This window comes from Pimephales promelas, chromosome 23 (genome assembly GCF_988280905.1).
Source record: "Pimephales promelas chromosome 23, fPimPro1.hap1.1, whole genome shotgun sequence".
NCBI lineage: Eukaryota > Metazoa > Chordata > Actinopteri > Cypriniformes > Leuciscidae > Pimephales > Pimephales promelas.
The window spans coordinates 22,640,001-22,658,571 of record NC_142791.1 but is presented as its reverse complement, the minus strand read 5'-3'; the positions used below and the strand labels follow the sequence as shown (position 1 = coordinate 22,658,571).

Genomic DNA, 18,571 nt, shown 5'->3' with positions numbered 1-18,571 from the left:
TGACTTCCATAGTATATTTTTTTCCTACTATGGAAGTCAATGAGACCAGAAACTGTCTGGTTACTGATATTCTTCTAAATATCAGAAAATCCCTCGAATGGATTCGAAAACGGTAAAACCCAACTGTTTAACTCTGGGGGAGTTGTAAAATGAGCCTATTTTACAGTACAAAAGTGGAGTATCCCTTTAAGATTTTCAGGTAGGTCTAACAGGCAGCATATTTACAGAAATTAAATCAAAAACTTCACAGTCTGCACTGCATAAATTAAATTAAATTAAATTAAATTAAAATTAAATATAGATAAATCCCTATAAACAAAAGTTATCCAGTCAAGAGCAGTGAGTAATTTTCTCTTTTTCTTTTGTTCTTCATTTATGATTATCCTTACTGACAAACAGCAGTGGGTCTAATATGCTGCTGTCACTTTAAGACCTTCCGCACATGATGTCGATCTGAAATGCATCGCATTTTCATTTAAGACTTAATTTAACTCATTTAACACTGTGCTTGAATAAGAGTGTGATCATATAATAATGTAACGGAAAAAAAATGTATTGCATGTGTTAGTGTGTTAATGGGGAATTTTCTTTATTCCAAACATCTGTGTGTCCAGTATTGTGAGAGTTAAATGAGTTTGGGAGAATTGATATGGTGTGTGGACCTACTCTTTGGTAATGTGTTCCTGTTCTCTCCTCAGCTTCTGGTTCTCCTCAAGCAGGTGCTGGTTTTTGGCCCGTAGACGTGCGCTCTGCTCCAGGCCGTGACTAATGAGCTCCCTTATGACTTCAGTGGACTCAGGCACCGCCTGCAGTTCCACAGCGCCGAGCCTGAACTGAGAAATATAGATAATATAGAGCCAGATTAATAATAGAAGACCTTGTGCAAGCTCGCACATGGAGGAGACACCTGCCCGTCAGCTATTAGCATTAGCATCCTAGCTGTAGACACAAGGTAGATTGACTAAGAGAGAACTGTGCCCACAGACAGCGAGATTTATTTGTTGAGTTCGGAGATAATAATTCAATTAATAAACAGTAGAGTAAATTAATAATTAGCAAATAAAAAATTATAAATTAAAAAATAAGTATAAAAAAAATTCAAATATTATAATTAGTTAAAATGATATAAATATATACATATTGTAAATATACAAAGTATATAAAATATTACAAATATAATTAAATAATAATCACTCATAATAACACATAGAATGGGTGCATACATTCAAGACAAATTACTGCAAGTAAATATGTATGGCACACTGGCACAGTGCTATTTCAGCACAGATAGCACCTTAAAGGGATAGTTCACTTTGAAATAAATTTTTGATGTGTTTTATCTTACCTCAAGGGCATCCAAGATGTAGATGTCTTTGTTTCTGTAGTAGTTTCAATTTTGATATTTTTAGGTCAAACCGTTCTTGTCTGTCATATAATGCAGGTCTATGGTCACCACCTCAAAGAGCATGCACAGAGAAGACCAAATTAAACATGATTTAATGACTCGTAAATGTAAGTACACATTGATGGCCTAAGACACGAAACGAGCGGTTTGTGTGAGAAAACTAACAGTATTTATATAGTTTTGACCTCTTGTAACCACAGCCACGTCCAAGTGATCTGAAGACGCGGGCGCCCGGAAGTGATCTCTCGAACGTGTATGTCACTCATCGTAGTAATCAACAAAAATCTCACACTTATCTGGGATGTTTAAATCGTCATAAAAGAAAACAATTACATATAGAGATCACTTAGGGGCGCTTTCCGACGCAGACCCAAGCGCCCGCGCCCTCATATCACTTAGACGTGGCCGTGGTTACAAGTGGTAAAAACGATATAAATACTGTTCGTTTTCTCACACAAACCGCTCGTTTCGTGTCTTAGGCCATCAATGTGTACTTACATTTACGAGTCATTAAATCATGTTTAATTTGGACTTCTCTGTGCATGCTCTTTGAGGTGGTGACCTTAGACCTGCATTATATGACTGACAGACAAGAACGGTTTGACCTAAAAATATAAAAATTGAAACTACTGATGAAAACAAAACTACATCTTGGATGCCCTTGAGGTAAGACAAAACATAACAAAAATTAATTTCAAAGTGAACTATCCCTATAAAGTACCATAAAATGAGGGTGGATAGTGAATATAATGCTTTTGCATTACCAATTTAAGAACTCAATTCCCACTATAGGGATTTCCTGCTCAACTCTGTTTAGCACCTGGACAAACACAGAAACTCTTGTACCGATAAGACCGATAAGCCAACCACTGTGGTGAGAGCCAATGAGCGACAGCGAGTCTCTGATCCTCAAATAGATGAACTCTGACAGCATCCATGAGGGACGGGCGCTCGGCCTCTAAGTGAGTGCCAGTCTGTGAATGATAAGGGTGACTGCTTCAAGACAAGAGCGCTGAAGATAACAGACCTGACAGAGACCTGAGAACACAATGAAGTTTCTGCCGTAAACGTGCACTTTTGTACTATAAATGATTCTTGGTCTTGACAGCTCTAAAGTGGGAACAATCAAGCAAATCTTTATGACCTTGTTGTGCACGACCCTAGTACTGTATGTAGTCATTAAGCACGCACTTTATCTAAATTGACTTATAAAGCACTTGCAGGAACAATCATCTTGGAGGAATGGGAAGTTAAGAGTCTTGACTAAAGGCACAATAGGTCATTGATTTTTCCTTGAGAACATTTCAGGTGCCATCAAGCTCACATACAATGAAAGCGGATGATGATGGGTGCTGTCAAGCTCAAAAAAAATAAATAAGAAAAAGCAGCTCAAAGTATTGTAAAAGAAGTCAATTCTACTCGTGCCCTCCTGAGGTCAAAGCAATGCTACGTGTGAACAACAGATTAAAAGTGATCAAATACCACCAAACTTCTTCAGAAGACTTTTAGAGTCATTTGGACTCATTTTATGGTGTTTTTCTGCATTTTTGAAATGGATTTGCAAAGACATGCATGGGGTGAATAAATGACGAAACGTTATTCATTTCAGAAGAGCTATTCCTCACCATACCGCTCAGATTTTTCATTCTACACGGTTGCATCAGAGCTGGTGTTTGCTCTTGCATTCTGTCACATTTACCACGCAATAAACCAGAGATTCAACATGGAACCTTTTCCAGCCAGAATTTGACGTACCAGCGAGCAACACACACACTGAGGTGTGTTAAATGATGAGCTAAGAACTTCCATGTCTCAGAGAGCTTGTTTGGACAGTTCTGTGTACCGAACCTGGAGAGAACTGATTCATCTGATCTCACATTGAGAAGCCACATTCTGGAGACACAGATATAAGTTAAGAAGTGGCTATATATATAATTCTATGCAATTTGTATAATTGAATGTCTAGTTGAATGATATTTTATTTATATCACACAATAGGCACAGAGGGCAGCCAAACTTTAGAGCTGAAGTCAAGAGTAATACCTTTTGTATTAATATTATTAAAGGAGTAGTTCACTTTAAAAAAAAAACTTTTGCTGATAATTTACTCACCCCCATGTCATCCAAGATGTCCACATCTTTTTTTCTTCAGTTGAAAAGAAATTAAGGTTATTGATGAAAACATTCAAGGATTTTCTCCATATAATGGACTTCAATGGGAACCAAACGGTTTATGGTCCTAATGAGAGTTTCAGTGCAGCTTCAAAGGGCTTTAAACGACACCAGACTATGAATAAGGGTCTGATCTAGGACCCTTCGAGTCATGACTCGAAAAAAGATGTGTTCATTTTGATGAACGAGTTTGAACATGCATCACAGTACAGAGCAAGGCGAGCATTTGTGCTTATAAAACTTAAACTTTGTTATTTATTTTTTTAAAAAGACTGATTGTTTCGCTTGATAAGACCCTTATTCATCGTCTGGCGTCGTTTAAAGCCCTTTGAAGCTGCACTGAAACTCTCATTTGGACCTTGAACCGTTTGGTTCCCAATGAAGTCCATTATATGGAAAAATCCTGAATGTTTTCATCAAAAACCTTAATTTCTTTTTGACTGAAGAAAGAAAGACATTGACATCTTGGATGACATGGGGGTTAGTAAATTATCAGCAAAAGTTTTTTTTTTTTTAATACAAATAGATAGATATTAATATCATCTATTAAAGGATTAGTTCACTTTTGAAAAAACTTTTGCTGATAATTTACTCACCCCCATGTCATCCAAGATGTCCATGTCTTTCTTTCCTCAGTCGAAAAGAAATTTAGGTTTTTGATGAAAACATTCCAGGATTTTTCTCCATATAATGGACTTCAATGGGAACCGGATGGTCCAAGGTCCAAAAGACAGTTAATAACAGTTTCAGATGCAGCTTCAAATGTCTTTAAACGATATCAGACGATGAATAAGGGTCTTATCATGCGAAACGATCGGTTATTTCAAAACTTATTCCAAAAATGTAACTTTTCTAAGGACAAATGCTAGCCTTGCTCTATTCTGTGAGGCGCGTTTGCAACGTCACGTAATACGTAATTACGTTCAAATGGTCACGGGCGACGTAGCCGAAAGTACAGAGTCAGTGTTTACAAGTTGAACGCATAGGTTGAACGTGCAAACTAGCTCAAACACCGTTTACAAAAAAAGGAATTAAAAGGAAAAACAACGATGTCGGACGATTTTGATTCTGTACTTCCGGCTACGTCGCCCGTGACCTTTTGAACGTAATTACGTATTACGTGACGTTACAAACGCGCCTCAGAGAATATAGCAAGGCTAGCATTTGTCCTTAGAAAAGTTACATTTTTGGAATAAGTTTTGAAATAACCGATCGTTTCGCATGATAAGACCCTTATTCATCGTCTGGTGTCGTTTAAAGACATTTGAAGCTGCATCTGAAACTGTTATTAACTGTCTTTTGGACCTTGAACCATCCGGTTCCCATTGAAGTCCATTATATGGAGAAAAATCCTGGAATGTTTTCATCAAAAACCTAAATTTCTTTTCGACTGAGGAAAGAAAGACATGGACATCTTGGATGACATGGGGGTGAGTAAATTATCAGCAAAAGTTTTTTCAAAAGTGAACTAATCCTTTAATACTCAACTTCAAAAAACACATTCTTTTTCTCATATTCTCCATTGTTGCAGCTCTTCTTTTTCCAGTTTGTCAGTAACGCTGTGTTTAGTTCCTGTCTCTATGAAGCCCCTCCTTCTGAAAAGAACAGAGTATTCTGATTGGTTGGCTTTTTTTGCGCATACCATGGGCGGGAATAATTTGAATGCGTAATTTTGTGACGCGTTCGTTCCTGAAAAAAACTCAAGACTACAATCAAGGTGTTTCAGGGAATCAAAAAAGGCTAAAAAACGAAGCAAAGTAGAACACAACCCCTTTAAATGAGGAATACTAGTGGGTTTGATGACGGTGAGGTAAACATGACCGTAATCCAGCGGAGTTAAGGAAACGAAACGTTCCCCCAAAAGAGTGACTAAGAGTGATCTCTCAACAGAGCCAGCATTGTTTCTGAACATGGCTGGATAGTCTGGAAAGTATTAGACAGTTTCATCTCTGCAATCAGTCAAGTGACCGGCAGAACCCAGAGCACATGCCATCATATCCCCGCGAGGACGCTGGGAACCGATCTCCGTTTGTCCCTGTGGGAACACTCGTTTTCTAGGTGCCACAAACGCACTGCCACACACAGAGCGCTGCGGACCTCCCAAAGTTTCACATTTGAAAATGTTGAAAATGTGCATCCCTCAACTTCCAGTGAAACTATGAGCAAAGACGGCTTTGCAGGGCGCGTCTGGCTCAGCAGTAGATAAAATAAATATTTCAGATTTTAATGCCATAGATTAAATAGCACATTAATTTATCATGGGTGTTTCCTAAGAGGAGACGAGGGTGGCAGTGCCTCCTCAAAGAATTGGATGAGAAAATAATCCATATTACAAAAATAAAAAAAGCTCAAATCCTCAAAACCCCTTTTTTTGTTCCACTACACAAACAGTAAAAACGTGTGAGGCAGGTCAGAGGAACAAAAAAAGCGCAAGGTCAAGAAACACTTTTTTTTTAAGGTTTAACTAATTTTAACTTGAGCGTCGCATTTTAAAGGGTTAGCTCACCCAAAAATGAAAATTCTATTCTAATTCTATTCTATTCTGACAATTCTAATATTGTTCCAACCAAGACCTTCGTTCTTCTTCAGAACACGAATTAAGATATTTTTGATGAAATCTGAGAGCTGGATCAGTCCTCCATACTAGTCCATTGGCTTCTTGAGGGATTGAAACTTGCCGGCCTCGAAAATTTATTAAAGACATCATTAAAATAGTCCAAGTGACTACAGTGGCTCAATCTTAACTTTATCAAGCAACGAGAACACTTTTTGTGCGCAAAAAAAGCTACTTTATTTCAACTATTCATTTCCTTCTCTTTGGGCCTCTAGTCAGTTAAACGTCACACGTAGGCTCACTATTGGCTGACGCTGGTCATGTGTGTGATGCGTACAACAATAGATCGCCCAGAGAGAAGAATAGTTGAAATAAAGTCGTTATTTTTGTTTGTTTGGTTTTTTTTGCGCATAAAAAGTGTTCTCGTCGCTTGATAAACTTAGGATTGAGCCACTGTAGTCACTTGGACTATTTTAACGATGTCTTTAATAACTTTTCGAGGCCGGCAAGTTTCAATCCCTCAAGAAGCCTTTCTCAGATTTAATCAAAAATATCTTAATTTGTGTTCCGAAGATGAACGAAGGTCTTTCGGGGTTGGGACAACATGAGGGTGAGTAAATACTGACAGAATTTCCATTTTTGGGTGAACTATCTCTTTAAGAATGTAGTGTCATGCGCTCAGGCTGCAAAAGACGTGAACGCAACTGTTAAAGACGTCCGTCTAGACTAATATACACCAATTGGCTTCATCACCGTCTCCTCTCCACCAGTAAGCTGGTGTGTGCTGAGCGTTCTGGCGCAATATGGCTGCCGTCGCATCATCCTGGTGGATGCTGCACATTGGTGGTGGTTGAGGAGATCCCCCCCTCTATGTGAAGCATTTTGAGAAAAGCGGTATATAAATGTAATGAATTATTATTATTATTATTAGTGTGTATGTATTGAAAAACAAAGGAAAAGTAGGGAAAAACACGCTCTGTGCGAATGGCTAAAGTGTGCGGGGGGGGGGGGGGGGTGAGAATGAATGGGAAAAATCCTCCATTATTGGATATGATTGGATGGAATTGGATACGATTGGCTTGTGTGCTAAATCCCACCTCTTTTTTTAAAACTAATTTAAAAGTGAGTAAACAACTCAGCTACTTAGATATCAGCGCTTTATGTCATGCCAAAATCAAACTTGAAATGTGCAGAAAACATGATAACTGTGGGGGTTTTTTTAGCGATCAATCGGCTCGGTGAAGTTAAAGGTGCATCTCCGTGTCCGTGACCAGTGTTTACTGAGATTGATGACTGGTGATCCCAAAATAAATTGACTCTTAAAAGATGTATTGTTTAAATACATCGTATTGTTTACATTTAAAATGTATTGTTTAAATTGTTACTGGGTTTAGTTATTATTTTGGAATAAATGTCAAAATGCCTAAAAACACTACTTGATTAGATTTGTACTTGGTTTTAATAAACAGGATAACAATTAAATAAATTGTTAAAAATAAAATTGTATTTGCTTTCTTTTATTTATTTTTTGTGGCAAAGTAAAGTAATGTTTACTTAACCAGGAAAAGGTGACAGCATTGATGTTATGACATGAATGTACATATGATTTATAAACACACACACACACACACACACACACACACACACACACACACACACACACACACAAAAGAGGAATTTGTCTCCTCATTTCAGAATATAAATACTGAACACTGCATGCATATTCTATATATATATAAATACATGCAGTGGTGTTCTGAACTGAGGAGGCAAATTCATCTTTTTGTGTGTGTATGTGTGTGTGTGTGTGTGTGTGTATAAATCATATGTACATTCATGTCCCAGTTATACTTCCACTTAATGTTGTCACCTTCTCCTGGTTAAATAGCTATATATATATATATATATATATATGTATGTATGTATAGTGAAATTAAATTATTTTAAATACTGGTACATTAGAAAACAACACATACTATTATCAAGAAATGGCCTAATAAACATAACACGTATACACACTTTTTTTGTTGTTGTTAGCAATTCTCAACGGTGTCACTCTGAAGAGAACAGTTTACTTGATGACGGCTCAGTTTAAACACATCCATGTGTTGGATAAAAGTTTGTGTAGCCCTGCTCAGGGATGCATAGCATCAGTGTCAAGCTAGTTTACAGCTGTGATCTTCCACGCGCTGCCAGGAGCGCTTCCACATGTGCCACATAAAGACTCGCTTCAGCGTCAACACATGAGAAGTGCTAAACAATTAACAGCGAAGGAAACAAGAGCAAAAGAAGCAGGGTTTTTTTTTCTCAAGATACCCTTAAACATGGGTCTGATAGCAATTACAGCGTTTCCAAATATGTGGAGGTATTGAGACCCAACCCATAGCAACGTTTAAAATCCCCCATGTTTGCTGTTTACTTGCTGGATTATTTGAGTAAACCGGATCATATCATTTTTAATTTGGCACTAGTATCTGTCTGAGAATCCATGAGAAACATACTTCGGAGAACAGATGTAAGCATTTAAGCACAGGATTGTTCAATTTAAACCAATCAGATCCTTATTTCCTCACCAACCTCACCGCATGCCACCTCGGAGCGGCCGTGTGCCCTATCACGGCACAATAAGAGCTGCAGGATCAACTACGCAAGGAAATTGTGCTCCTGGCAGTGGCCATGGGAACTGATGTTCTTTCATCAAAGCGTTTACATCACTACACATCTGTTTTTAACCGAAAAAGGCAATGATTTGTAATAAATTCCTATCACACTAATAAACCAAATTCTTTTATAAATTATAAAAAAGCAATATATAAATATATTATATAAGCTAATTATGTTATATTTTTGTAATTATATGTTGTTATACATCTCAATAATTTCTGAAAGATCATGTGACTGAACTGAAGACTGGAGTAATGATGATGAAAATTCAGCTTTGATCACAAGAATAAATTAATCTTTAAAATAAATAGAAATAGAAAACAGTTATTTTAAATTGTAATAATTTTTCACAATATGACTGTTTTAACTGTATTTTTGCTCAAATAAATGCAGCCTTGGTGAGCATAAGAGACGTGATTATCTTGATTATTATTATAAACTTTTTAATGTTAGTGTTTATGTGTATTTATATTTTTATGTGTAGTTATATATTTTATTAAAATATGTGTTAATTAATATTTTATTTTATTTAATAAAAATATTTTTTTGTTTATATAAATATTATATTTTATATATATATATATATATATATACACACACACACATATATATGTATATAAAATACATTAATTAAATAGAATAAAATAAAATGTAAAAATATATATGTTTTTTAAAATATATATATATAATTCTACGGTTACCATTTTTGATAATCTGTATAGTATATATGAAGAGTTCAGATGCAAAAGCCTCTAAATGCCATTTGAAATTTTCTTCTTTAATGATGATTTTTATCAAACTTGTATATTTAAGTTCAGTGATTTCACTTAAATGGCAATGATAATTACCTATTAATTGTTATTTAAGTGAAATTACTGAACTTAAATATACAAGTTTGATAAAAATCATCATTAAAGAAGAAAATTTCAAATGGCATTTAGAGGCTTTTGCATCTGAACTCTTCATATATATATATATATATATGTCTTATAGTAATGAGCTCATGATTTTGACTACAATGATTTTTGTACCATATTTGCAGCTTAGTTTTCATAAACGGTCTGAGTGCCGATTTGTTTGGTTGTTTTCTATATTTTATATTGTGTATAGTATATTGAACTACAGTATTTAAAAGAGCGATAAAAACAGTTTACCACGATATGGCCCTTTAATGATTTATTATGGACATTTACCATATTTTCTTTCCAAATCTGGCCAACCAGTAGTAGTAGTAAGTAGTAAACCCTTTATTGTCACTTAGTCACACAAGTATCAGCGAATTGATTGAAAACATATATACGTTGTGCCAAGGGGGTAGACAGGACAGGGAGACAGGGAATTGAGGAAAAAAATACAGCATGACATGAGGAAAAAAAACCCCTAGACTATGCTCCTGTAAGGAGTACAGTGGGGCTCGACAGCATTAATCAAACAGGCAGGCACGTATGGTTGGGTTGGGAGAGATTGTGGTTAGGTCACATGTGAACTACGAGGAAGGGGCAACCTCAGCAGCAGGATGGATGTAAAGGTCAGTAAGCTGGGCTGAGTTGAGTGGGGGACTGTCAAACCCTCTTGAGGTTTCGTGGGCTAGTCGACGAAACACTGAGGATGGAAGATACCCACTTGAAGACCCTAGAGATGTCCCCTACTCAGCTCAATCCAGACGGTTGTCGTGCTGGTCCACTAAGGAGACCACACTGTATTTGCAGACGCGCCAAGTACACTGCAGCCGTTAACGCCGGACAGGGGAGTCACATCACCATAAAGAACCGTAATTGGATGGAGAAGCATAGTTTACTGTGAAGCTACGTCTTAGTTGGTGAAAGGCGAAAGCCGAGTACAAATCAGGATGAAGTTTCAACATCTACTGGAAATCATGGGAGCAGGAGAGGAACACCTCAGCAACATTAGCACACAATCAGTACACTCTACAACTTAAACAAAAACTTGCAATACGGGTGTGGAGTGGGGGGATGTAGGTAGCCCAGCGCAGGCAAGCAGCCATCCGGTCCTGCAGCCATTAAAGGGGCTGGTCACAGACCCGCCTGTCAGACTGGGGGTGCGAAGCGGCGAAGGCGAGGGATGGGGTGTGAGGTGCAGAGGCGTAGCAAGCTTTTGAAAAGTGTGGGGGATGGATGTGTCATTTAAATTTAGGCATGTTACGTAGACCCCTGTCCCTCTAGGGGGGTTCGGGGGCATGCTCCCCCGCAAGAAAATTTGGTACATTTTAAGGTTAAATGCATCAATTTGGAGCACATTGAGAGCTCAAAATTAAGAGCTTCAACTGGATTCGACCCAGGCCTGTGCACATTGAACAACGAAAAAGCATTGACTTGTTGCTTACCTAAAGAGGGCTCAAACATCTTTATAGTTATGATATAGAGTCTGTCATTATATTATATATTACGCTATCAAAATTACAATACTTTTGTCCTAATTTCTTCACTTGTAAGAAATAAACCCTTGAGCTTTTATTTAGGAGAAAACACAGAACACCATGCTGATCGTGTGAGCAAAGAGCGCATTTTTTGTTTGTTTGTTTTTTCAAATCACGCAGCATTACAAACAGAATGCCTAACGCAAGTCTTGTACTGTTTATCTAAAAATACGAAATATAATAATGAAAACACTGGACATGTCAATAAAACAAACATAACATCTTCCCAAACACATATCAAGCTTATTTAAAAACCTCGAAAGCATAAACACTCATTCAAAGTACCTGGAAAAGGGAGATGTAAACAACCATAAGTTCCCGCCTCCTCAGCACGAGCTGACCGATACATCTAACACATCAAGAGAGGCGGGACTTAAGGCAGAACAGCCAATCATCAGCCGGACACACTCAAAGCCGGTGTCATGTTTGAGAGGAGACAGCCGCAGCGAGTGCACACACACACACACACACACACACACACACACACTGAGCGCCAGAGAAACGGAGGAGCGACTGTAGGAAGGCGTTTGTGTAAAACTGCGGAAAAACGGCAGAAAAAGTGCGGGTGTTGAACACTCTCACGGGGAAAAGTGTGGGTGTTAAAACACCCACATCCCCCACGGTTGCGACGCCCCTGGTGAGGTGGGTTATTGCATACTGTCTCTGTAAATACAGTGGGGGATTAGAGTCCCTCTCGGTGTAGTGTGTTACTTATGGTAGCCTTGTTACTTTGGTCCCAGCTCTCTGCAGGTCATTCATCAGGTCCCTCCTTGTAGTTCTGGGATTTTTGCACACTGTTCTCATGATCGTTTTGACCCCACGGTATGAGATCTTGCGTGGAGGCCCAGATCAAGGGAGATTATCAGTGGTCTTGTATGTCTTCCATTTTCTTACAATTGCTCCCACAGTTGATTTTTTCACACAAGCTGCTTGCCTATTGTAGATTCACTCTTCCCAGCCGGGTGCAGGTCTACAATTTTCTTCCTGGTGCCCTTCGACAGTTCTTTGGTCTTGGCCATGGTTGAGTTTGGAGTGTGACTGTTTGAGGCTGTGGACAGGTGTCTTTAATACAGATAACAGGTTCGAACAGGTGCCAATAATACAGGTAACGAGTGGAGGACCGAAGAGCTTCTTAAAGAAGTTGTTACAGGTCTGTGAGAGCCAGAAATCTTGCTGGTGTGTGGGTGACCAAATACTTATTTTCCACCATAATTTACAAATAAATTCTTTAAAAATCCTACAATGTGATTTCCTGGATTTTTTTCTCATTTTGTCTCTCATAGTTGAAGTGTACCTATGATGAAAATTACAGACCTCTCTCATTTTTCTAAGCAGGAGAACTTACACAATCAGTGGCTGACTAAATACTTTTTGGCCCCACTGTATATGTAAGAGTTCATGTATGTGCAGGCCTGGAGAGTCGCTATGCCTGGCATCATAATCTAGGTGCCTCAGTCCGCAGGATTGTAATACCAAGTTGCCATGGAGGCAACCTTGATCAGGTCCCAGACACAGTCAACAATCAAGTGTCTGGGGAAAGTCAGGGAAGGAACGCAAGAGCGGCTCACTGCATCGCTCTTCCGGAGGAGTTGTTGTTCCAACAGCGGCCTTGGCCAAGGCTAGCGCTGGTTGAGGGCGGCCGAAAACAGATAAGATTGGGATTGTTTAACCATTACTAGTGAAATGTGTAATATCGTTTTGACATTTTAGGAATGCCACTATGTCATTATGACGTGCGACCTCGGATGTTCAAGAAAATGCCTGTTTGTATTTCGGCCCACCTGTAAGGAGCATCAGTGAAGGAGTAATACGTGCTTTAGGAAACAGAAGTCAGGGTGTCCTTGAATCTTTAGAGGGTTACTGTAATGAAAGTGCCGTCTTCAAACGCTTGTGTCAGAGCTGTCCTGGCAGGCCAAACACCTGCTTTTCCAAACCTCAACCTGACCATTTGCACGGGACTCTTTAAGGGTTTACTGAAGAACCCTGCAGCTGTGTCTTACCACCACACTGGAAGCTTGAAGAAAACCACAAACAAATAACGGTCTGTCGTTACTTCCCTTCAGGCGCAACAAGCTACAAGATTTGACAAATCATTCATGTCTGAAGAACAAAAAAAGTGGGGTTTGAAAAAAAAAAATTAGGGGTTTGCTCACCTTAGAAAGTACGGCTAAAAATAAAACCTTAGTTGATGACTTTTAAAAGCACTGCCGTGATAAAAGCTGTTCGATATGGTCATATTTAATATCAAACAGAATGCTTGTGTCTCAGCAGTTCATTAATTACCTCAAATATTTACTAAATCCTAACACTGGCACAATAACACTTCCATAAGAGCGCTGGTCCAGATTTTTTAAGGCGTATTTGGAGCCAAGGAAGCAGGCGGAGAACCTTCATATGTCTAAAACAGCTTTACTCAAGAGCATAATAATGGATAAACTACAGCGTGGGAGCTCAGACATGCTTGTGGGAAGCTACAGAAGCCATAAACACACTCAAAAGTCAAGAAGAGGACAGCTGGAGCTTTCTGTTAGTCTAATTCATAACCACAGTTCAGTGCACTTAAACATAATACAATACAGTTCAAAAGTTTGGGATCGGAAAGACTGTTTAATGTTAACGTTTTTAAAGAACTTTTGACCTATATGATCAGTAAGAATAATATTGCAATTGAAAATAACTGTTGTCGATTTTAATATATTTCAAAACGTAATTTATTCCTGTGATTCACAGCTGAATTTTAAGCATCATTATTCCAGTCTTTAGTGTCACATGATCCTTCAGAACTCCTTCTAATATGCTGATAATATGAAATATGCTGCTTAATATTTTTGTGGAAACCACGATACAGTTCAGGATTCGCAGATGAATAGAAAGTTCGAAAGAACAACATTTATTTGATATAGTTTTTGTGTCACTTTTATAACAGTAATACTGCTATCATTACTGCATGTTGTTATAATATTAAGCAATATTCAATTGTAGCTTATCTGGACTGTGTCAGGATGACTCATTCAATTCTACATGTGAAAATGCTTTTAAAGGTATAGTTTACTTTAAAATTAATTAGTGATATGTTTTAGCTTACCTCAAGGGCATCGAAGACGTAGTTTCCGCAGTAGTTTCAATTTTGATATTTTTAGGTCAAACCGTTCTTGTCTGTCCGTCATAATGCAGGTCTATGGTCACCACCTCAAAGAGCATGCACAGAGAAGTCCAAATTAAACATGATTTAATGACTCGTAAATGTAAGTACACACTGATGGCCTAAGACACGAAACGAGCGGTTTGTGTGAGAAAACTAACAGTATTTATATTGTTTTTAAATTGATCTCTCGCCTGTGTACGTCACTCATTGTTTACACAGAGATTTTGGAAGCGTTACCTTTCACTGTGAAGATCTAAACATATTTCGATATACGGGAAATCACAATGGAAGATGTTTTTAATATATCAACAGACAAAGTTGATTTTTTTTCGCAACCGCACGAGAGATCACTTCCGGCGCTTGCGTAGACCTAAACCCTCAGATCACTTGGACGTGGCTGTGGTTACAAGAGGTAAAAATTATATAAATACTGTTCGTTTTCTCACACAAACCGCTCATTTCGTGTCTTAGGCCATCAATGTGTACTTACATTTACGAGTCATTAAATCATGTTTAATTTGGACTTCTCTGTGCATGCTCTTTGAGGTGGTGACCATAGACCTGCATTATATGACTGACAGACAAAAACGGTTTGACCTAAAAATATCAAAATTAAAACTACTGTGGAAACAAAGACATCTACATCCACCAATAATACATCCATACCAAAAATAATTTCAAAGTGAACTATCCCTTTAACCCTTTGACTCTCACCCGTAACTCTGGGTTTGCGTTAACTGAATCTATATAGTAAATTATGATAAACTATTTACTATAAAAAATTTACTATGTTTTACCATCTCTGAAGAGAGACGGACCACGTTTCTTTCACTGCCAAAAGACATGCAAATTAGGCCGTCCTGACAAGACAAAGGAACATCTTCCAGCTCACAACTCTCGAAGGTGATTGGCTGTAGGTGTCACCCCTAAAGGATGGAACGCTACTTCACCTCTTCATCCTCTTCTCTCTTCGAACACTTCCTCTTCAAGATCTTCTCTTGAGTCTGTTAGTTTAGTTTTCTTTTGTTTTTCCATTTTATATTCTACTTTGTTCATTTCCACAGATGAGTGAAATGAACTTAGCCTGAATTTTTTTTTTCTTTGAGTAACCTTTAAATCCGCCGCACCTCCGTACACCGGAAGAACCACGGAGAATGCGTGACGCTCAGAAGGAATGACAACCACGTGCATTCCTTACTCAGCAACATAAGACAAGTATTTGTTTTATCAAGCTTTCAAGATTTGTTTACCCCATTTAGGGTAATTTGATATCTTGGTGTCTCTCTCTCTCTCAAGGTTCTTTTCTCTGTGATTTTGCCATACTGTTGACCACTTTCTACCTCTTATAACTCTCATTTTCTTTCATGGTTTTATTACTTTAATCTGTTGTATATACATTTATTCCGTGTAACTTTAGTTTACATCTATACACACTTTTCCTTTATTAAATACATTATATGCATTTGACTGACTCGATTGTTCGATCAAGCTACAAGCTTTACAAATTTGTCAATACTGAAACAGTATTTTTGTAGAACAGGAAATTTGTTTTTCATGGCCAGAAAGATAGCCTTTCTTGTGAGTCTATAAGGATAATTTCTCTTGATTGATGAAAGATCGTACGATCAGTTTGCCGGACGAACAGATTATTTAATAACAAATTAATTCCACAAGGGTTATCCTTGGAATTGATCTATCCACGACAATTGACATCTTAATATTTAATTATAATTTGTTGTGATTGATTATTGATATATACAATTGATCTAATTTTGCCTACCTGTATGGAAAACTGAGTATAATTCGTTGTATTCAGTTGTCTATACAGACCATTGGTAAAATTATAATCTATGAATGCGATTACTGGACATATTCATGACCTGTTATTAAAATTATATTCCCTTTATGTGAGCTAAGAATCGCTACAAATGTTACAGAAACCACACAAATGTCAGCAAGCAATCTAATGACGACTTTCACACAAAATTACGCATTTGGCCAACCTTCCCTCTTCTGCCAAGGGTCAGTTTCCCTTTTTCCAAACAGACACATGCCATTTCCATTTAGTCACCTCTGCTGTGACAGCAAAAACGAAAAAGAAAAGAGAAATGACTTAAGATTGAAAATGACATGATTGCATCTGTTGAGTTGAGCAATAGGGAGTTTTGAGGAATGTAAGAAAATAACAGATAATTTAACAATTTCACCAGATTTTCAAGCCTACAAAACAACTTACAACACTTTTGCAGTTCTTAACGGTGAACTCCGGTCAAAGCTCATTTTTTGATACATTTGGAGTGCTGTCAGTACAGACAAAAAAATAAAAAAATCGGTGTTGCCTATACACCGTGTTATCGTCTTTTTAAAATTCGCACTCTGTTGACTTCAATGGGGCAAATTCGAAAATTGCTTTTAGCCTCTTAACATCCTTGATTTGTCATTACGAGTGCACATCCATGTGAGTGGTGTTATTAAGAGTGACCATGGTCAATCTGACTGCAGCAGATGTGAAAGATATGAACAAAAAATATGTTAATTCAGCCAGCTCACGTACCTCTATTTGCTTCCTGTTTTCGGTCGAAGCCCACAGTAGTCGATTGTCGAGTTCATGCGCGCGATCATTGGTGAATATCATCTCAAACCTACCACTGTGTGGTGTTCTGAGAATATCAGCTTAAATGGATAGTTCATCCGAATCAGATGTTGAAAATACGGAGGAGGTATGAGATGATATTCACCAATGATCACGCGTGTGAGATCAACAATTGACTACTGTGGGTTTCGGCCGAAAACAGGAAGCAAATAGAGGTACGTGAGCTGGCTGAATTAATATCATTTTTATTCATATCTTTCACATCTACTGCAGTCAGATTGACCGTGGTGACTCTTAATAACACCACTCACATGGCTGTGCACTCGTAATGAAAAATCAAGGATGTTAAGAGGCTAAAAGCAGGTTTGGAACATGCCCCCATTGAAGTCAACAGGGTGTGAATTTTAAAAAGACGATAACATGGTGTAGGCAACACCGATTTTTGTCGTTTTTGTCTGTACTGACAGCACTCCAAATGTACAAAAAAATGAGCTCAATGTTAAAATTGACCGGAGTTCTCCTTTAACTGGAGGGCCACAAATCTGTTCTGAGAGGGACAGGACAGAAATACCATTTAGCCATCAAAATTCAGCAGACTTTTACATTTACCAATACAGTCTATATCATTATCATTTATATAAAAATAATTTCCATATTGTTGTGCTTTTGCTCCGGCCTTCAAATTCCAATTCAAATAAATGTTGTTCTTTTGAACTTTCTATTCATTAAAGAATCCTGAAAAAAAAAAAAAGGTTTCGCAGTTTCCATAAAAAATATTAAGCAGCACAACTGTTTTCATCATTGATAATAACAATAAATGTTTCTTGATATTACAATGATTTCTGAAGGATCATGTGACACTGAAGACTGAAAAGTCAGCTTTGCATAAATTACATTTTAAAATACTTAATTATCTTTATTATAAATATTTTTTTATTTTGCATATTAATAATGTTTCACAAAATCACTTTTGTTTTTACTCTATTTTTACCAAATAAATGCAGATAGATGATAGATAGATAGATAGATAGATAGACAGACAGACAGACAGACAGACAGACAGACAGACAGACAGGTAGATAGATAGACAGACAGACAGACAGACAGACAGACAGACAGACAGACAGACAGACAGACAGACAGACAGATAGATAGATAGATAGATAGATAGATAGATAGATAGATAGATAGATAGATAGATAGATAGATAGATAGATAGATAGATAGATAGATAGATAGATAGATAGATAGATAGATAGATAGATAGATAGATAGATAGATAGATAGACAGACAGACAGTAGTGTATAAGAAATGTAAGGAAATGGCGTGTAGAAGCTATTGAAAAGGATAAAGTGCAAATGATCATGTATTTACTGGCAGATGAATGTGAATGGCCAGGGTATAGGGTTTGTTTCTGTACTTTAGTGCAAGTCACAGGAGCCCTTCCCATGTTGGGCAACGGGTTGGTGGCACGAGTGTGACCTCTAACTAAATTTTGCTGCACCAGCACGAAAAAAGTTCTCAGTCTGGAGCCCTGTCTATCCATATAGTGCATCTGTAAATCTCCAATACTACTTGAAAACATCTCATGTTAAAGAGG

At 37.6% G+C, this 18,571-nt stretch overlaps 1 protein-coding gene across 2 annotated transcripts in view; it reads right to left on the bottom strand.

Annotated features, from left to right (window-relative positions):
- The window catches only part of xrcc4 (X-ray repair complementing 4), a 55,917-nt gene that overhangs the window by 27,662 nt on the left and 9,684 nt on the right, over window positions 1–18,571 (bottom strand). For both annotated transcript variants that reach the window (XM_039678172.2, XM_039678173.2), the window contains exon 4: window positions 667–833. In XM_039678172.2, coding sequence (XP_039534106.2) covers window positions 667–833 — 167 coding nt within the window. The remainder of the gene's footprint in view (window positions 1–666; window positions 834–18,571) is intronic.